This window comes from Haplochromis burtoni, unplaced genomic scaffold (assembly GCF_018398535.1).
Source record: "Haplochromis burtoni strain Fernald_Lab_line unplaced genomic scaffold, NCSU_Asbu1 Contig_22, whole genome shotgun sequence".
In the NCBI taxonomy this organism is placed as follows: domain Eukaryota; kingdom Metazoa; phylum Chordata; class Actinopteri; order Cichliformes; family Cichlidae; genus Haplochromis; species Haplochromis burtoni.
Genome location: NW_024582383.1, coordinates 3,338,563 through 3,343,622, shown reverse-complemented (window position 1 = coordinate 3,343,622; position 5,060 = coordinate 3,338,563). Strand labels below are relative to the sequence as shown.

Sequence of the window (5,060 nt, the reverse complement as noted above, 5' to 3'; positions counted from 1 at the left end):
ATTGATTCATGTTTGTGGCTGTAATGTGACAAAATGTGGGAAAGTTCAAGGGGGCCCAATACTTTTGCAAGCTACTGTAGCAGCAGTGATGAGTGAGAGGCTTGGTTTCAAGAGTAATAACCACAAGGAATAGTACCTTCCATGGAGAAGCCCAAGATCAAGGCAGCATGGAGGGAAATTGGCCAACTATCAGAGTTGCAGAAAGGTGCGAAGAAGGTGCCTTAGAAATACAGCAAGCTGTCTATACCTGATGCCTTGAACAGGGGAACAATATGAAAACAGCCCCACCAAGACTGGAGACAGAGCAATACTGGAAGAGCATATGGGAGAAGGCTGCAACCCATAATGGCAATGCTCAGTGGCTAGTGGATCTAAGGCAAACCACCGCAACTGCACTGAACAGGATCCAGTAACCACCACAAGCGCAGAGAAAGAGTCTCAAGCAAGAAGAGTTGGACAGCACCAGGCCCTGAAATGATTCTGGTTGACTGTAATCCATGAGCCTCTGGCACAAATGAACCAGCTCCTAATTTACAAGACACACCTGGAATGCCTAACTGAAGGCCGGACAGTCCTGTTCCCCAAGGACCCCAGAAGGGACCAGTCCCATACAACTACCGGCCAATAACCTGCCTCAGTACCAGACGCTCCTGTCAACTATCATAGCGGCTAAGATGAACAGGCACATGGCTCAATACATGAGCGGGGCACAGAAAGGAATTGGCAGGAATACCAGAGGAGCAAATCATCAGCTGCTGGTAAACAGAGCAGTCGCCTGAGACTGGATGACCAGACTGACCAGCCTGTGCACTGCCTGGCTTGATTACAAGAAGGCCTATCACTCGGTGCCCCACAGATGGATCCTGGAATGCCTAGAATTGTACAAGATCAACAGGACCCTAAGAGACTTCATAAGGAATTCAATGGGGATGTGGCGTACAACATGTGGGATGATATCAAGCTGTATGCCAAGAAGGCACGGGACATCGATTTACTGATCCACACCACCAGAATCTACCGCAATGACATCGGAATATCATTCAGACCGGAGAAGTGTAGTTGGATGTAAGTAAAGGGAGGGAAGGTAGTCGGAACTGAGGGGATCGCACTTCCAGAAGGCAAAATTGCAGACATTGAGGGCAATAATAAGTACCTGGGAATCCCACAGGCAAATGTAAACCAGGAAGATGCCGCTAGGAAAGCCGCAATCACCAAACACCTGCAGAGGGTCAGGCAAGTCCTGAGGAGTCAGCTGAACGGTAAGAACAAGATCCAGGCTATCAACACCTACGCCCTGCCCGATCAGGTACTGCAGGGGCATTTCATATGTATATAGTGATAACACTACACACCTGTGGAACTTCAGGTTGGAGGTTTGACTCTCAACCAGGGGGGTCTGTATCCAGTAAGGGTCCCTGTCAGCCTGTCAGATACATAGATCAGATACCTAGCTGGGATAATAAGCTGGCCAAAGGAGGAGATAGAAGCCAATGACCTCAAAACAAATCCAGCACCTGTACTGTACGCTAAGCAAAATGGTGGAGGCTGGGGACTGGTGAGTGTTAGTACCATACTCCAGGATGAGACAATGAACATCCATGAGTACATCAGGAAGATGGCCTCAACCGGCCACGTGCTTAGAGAATAACTAAGCCAGCAAGAACCTGGGAAAGAAAAAGAGCAAGGAGAAGAACCAATCATGGAAGGACAGGCCTCTGCACGGTATGTACCACCGGCAGATGGAGGAGGTGCGTGACATCCAGAAGTCCTACGACTGGCTGGACAAAGCCAGACTGAAAGGCAGCACAGAGGCACTAATCATGACCGCACAGGAACAAGCTCTGAGCACAAGATCCATAGAGGCTGGGGTCTATCACACCAGGCAAGACCCCAGGTGCAGGCTGTGTAAAGATGCCCCTGAGACAATCCAGCACATAACATAACGCCCCCAGGGTGGTGGAGAATGACCGAGCTAAGATCCTGTTTCGTCACTCATCCAAGTGACTTCTTCAGTCTTGCAGTCAGCTGAGACTGAACAAGTCACCTGGATGAGTGACGAAACGTTTCTCCCACTGAAAAACATCCAGATGAACAGAATAAACTTTTTGGGAGTATAGCTACATCTATCACTACGCCCTTCTTCCCCTGCTTGCCCACATGTCCTATGTCCAGCTGGTTAGCCATCACCAGTTTTTCCATCTGTATCTGTGTCCCACAGGATCTTTGTCAGGTGGTTGATATATATATGTGTGTGTGTATCAGTTGATATTTGATTTATATCCACCATTGTTTTCAAGGTCAGCTACAAATTTATCGGTCTAACGTTGAAACAAAGCTTAATTTGGAAATAATTTAGAAACTATAGTTCTTATAAGTGTGGCGTGTATTGTGAAGAAAGAAAGGTGAAACAATAAAAGTGTGGGCTTTGTAAATACTCCCTGGAGCGTGAGGTGCCATGGCAGAGGTTTGTGCTCTTTGGGTGCTTCTTGTTACCTTTTTGTCTTTGTTTTAGTCTATTTATGTCTTTGCATTCAGGTAATGTTGTCTATTTCAAAGTGTTGATGTCTGAGACTGATAGTGATTAATCATGACGAAATAGTAAGGTTATTGTTGTGTTAATTTCAGAGTGGTGGATATAGGTAACCATGTTACAATTTATTATTAACATCAGTTGTATTTGAGAATGTTAGAAAGATGCAGTTTGCTATGATGACGAGAACAAAAGAGTTTTTCGATATTCAATTAATTCCTTTGGTTACAATATGACAAAAAGCAGATAAGAGAATAAAAGATAGTCCATTCTTTCCTTGTCAGCTGCACAAAAAGTGACCAGAGACTGCCGTTGGACTACACACTGCATCTTATTGTTTATTGTATGATGCTGCTCTGAACTCCATTTTAAGCAGACTCGTGGAAATGAGTAGTATCTCAGGTAACAATTGCAAGGAGGATTGTTTATTAAGATAACGAGATCAAATATCAAGTAATAAAAAACTGGACCTGCACAAAGGTCACTAATAACCCCGACTGTCCATCCGTTTGCTGTGGAACTGTTCACCTATTTTGATTAACAAGCAGTGTAAATAGATGAAATATTGCTGTTTGTGTCTCAGACTGTGCTTTTCTTCTCGTTCAGACTGTGGGTCTGGGCCTGCACTATGTCAAACTGGGAGGTCTAAGTGGGGCTGAGAGGATGACTAAATACAACCGGCTGATTTCTATAGAAGAAGAACTGGCCCAACAGGGAATCCTTGGTAGGTTTTTTTTTTCAGCCTTCCTTGTGATTTTTCTTTGGCTGGACAGAGAAACAAGGCCAGACAAAGCCCGAGAGAGAGAACGGTAGTAGTAGTGTCTGGGTTTGGGAACACGTCTCTCTCTTACTGCTGGATATGAAAGGACACGGTGTGTGAGGAATTGTACAAACGCGTGTTTGTGTGTGTGTGTGAGTGTAAGAGTGAAAACCCCCTACCTTGGATCTGTTAATTGGCCACCTAATTACACACAAGGACAAATACTTTCCCATCCATCATTTCTGAAAAAGCAGGCAGGGGCAGCAGAGGGTTAATGAGGGATGAGTACACGTCTGTCTAATCAGCTGCCATAAGCCGGCATTATTCAGCATGTTTATCTGTGTTTAATGTTTGTGTTCATTCTACACGAAGTGAAAGGGTTAACGTTCCCCAGCCACAGCAGTACAAATGCTATTTCCATCCAGTTGTCGTAGGTGTCTACGCTCCAGCTTTTGTACATTCACTTTATTTAATTTTGTCTCATCCAGTCTTTAAGGAGAAGCACCCTCCTCCACTGTTCCCTGACAACCCACATAAGCATTCAGGCACCGAGGGAGCAAGGTCTGGATTGGAGGAACACAGCTCACATCTGATTCAGACGGATCTTTGAAGGTGTCTTCATGATAATATAATATATTTACCTTTCACAATTCAGTTTTGCAGTTAACACCACCTGTAATAATCTGCTGAGGTGATTATAACCGTTGTGGATCGATCCAGGGTCACCATTGTATGAGCACCATTCTGCTATGTTTACAGCTCTGAAAAAAGTGTCTCTAACAGTTTGAAATATGAGTTCTTGTCAAGAAAAACATCAAATATATTCACATTTTGAGCTTCAGACTGAAAACACAGTGCTATGTACAATGATGTCATTTTAATTTGAAATAAAAACCAGAACGATTTTAAGGGACGGAAGTTCAAGCCAGTTCAAGCCCCAAACAAGTGCACATGGAAGATTTGCTTTTATATCTTAAATCTGCTGGATGGTGTTTGAAGGAAACGTTTGTATGTTTACTCCTCAGCAGCAAAAGAATGAGGGGGTGTTGTCATCAGTGTCAGGTGTACTAAAAGTCTCAGACAGGTTTGTGTCTCAGTGACTTCAACCTCAAGGTGAGAGGTCAAGTTTTCTGAAAATCTTGGAAATGGGATGAAATTAGATTTTGATTCAGTGTCAGTGTGTTTTCAGTGTTTGCATTTTTCAGCAAATAAAAGAGAAAATGATCACGCGTGGCCCAGAAGCATGTTTTCCTGCTGTCTTCCATTTCTGCAGGTCTGTATGTGCGTCGATCCAGAATATCTCCAGGCAGTAGAAGATTTAACTGAATATCAAATTAATGGAATTAATTTCACAGCTCTGAAAAGAGGTTCATTTATCGCAGTCTTAATTTAAAAGAACTAAAAGACGAGACCACAGTGAAACATTTTAATGTCACAGCTGACGGTGACACATTTTGTTAGCAATCTGATTTAAGAGTGTGACAGTTGAGTCATCGTGTTCGCGGGAGCTGTGGGAGCTTTAAAAGAGCTGGGTAAAGAAAAGGCTGATAGACAGACATATTCAAGTACAGAGCGCTGACAGCGTTATCAAACACTGCCTGCCCCTTGTCAGCACGGGACGTGAGCAAAAGGCTCCTGTGTAACTGGGCAGCGCCTGATGGCTCGCATCCTGCGGAGGAAGTGATTGTGTCTGTGTAACAACAGAAGAGGAAAGACCCAGAGGTGCAGCTCCTGCAAAAGTGGAGGAGCTGCATGGACCAGACACAAAGC

General features: G+C 44.3%; 1 protein-coding gene across 5 annotated transcripts in view; it reads left to right on the top strand.

Annotated features, from left to right (window-relative positions):
- The window catches only part of eno4 (enolase 4), a 28,403-nt gene extending 23,629 nt beyond the window's left edge, over positions 1-4,774 (top strand). For 4 of the 5 annotated variants that reach the window (XR_315464.3, XM_005917030.3, XM_042218715.1 and 1 more), the window contains 2 exons: positions 3,137-3,254; positions 3,779-4,774. Coding sequence is in view for 4 of the 5 variants with exons in the window: in XM_005917030.3 (XP_005917092.1) it covers positions 3,137-3,254; positions 3,779-3,900 (240 nt within the window). In the remaining variant the exon portion in view is untranslated. The remainder of the gene's footprint in view (positions 1-3,136; positions 3,255-3,778) is intronic. The other variant, XM_042218714.1, reaches the window with a different exon arrangement.
- Positions 4,775-5,060: the final 286 nt, after the last annotated feature.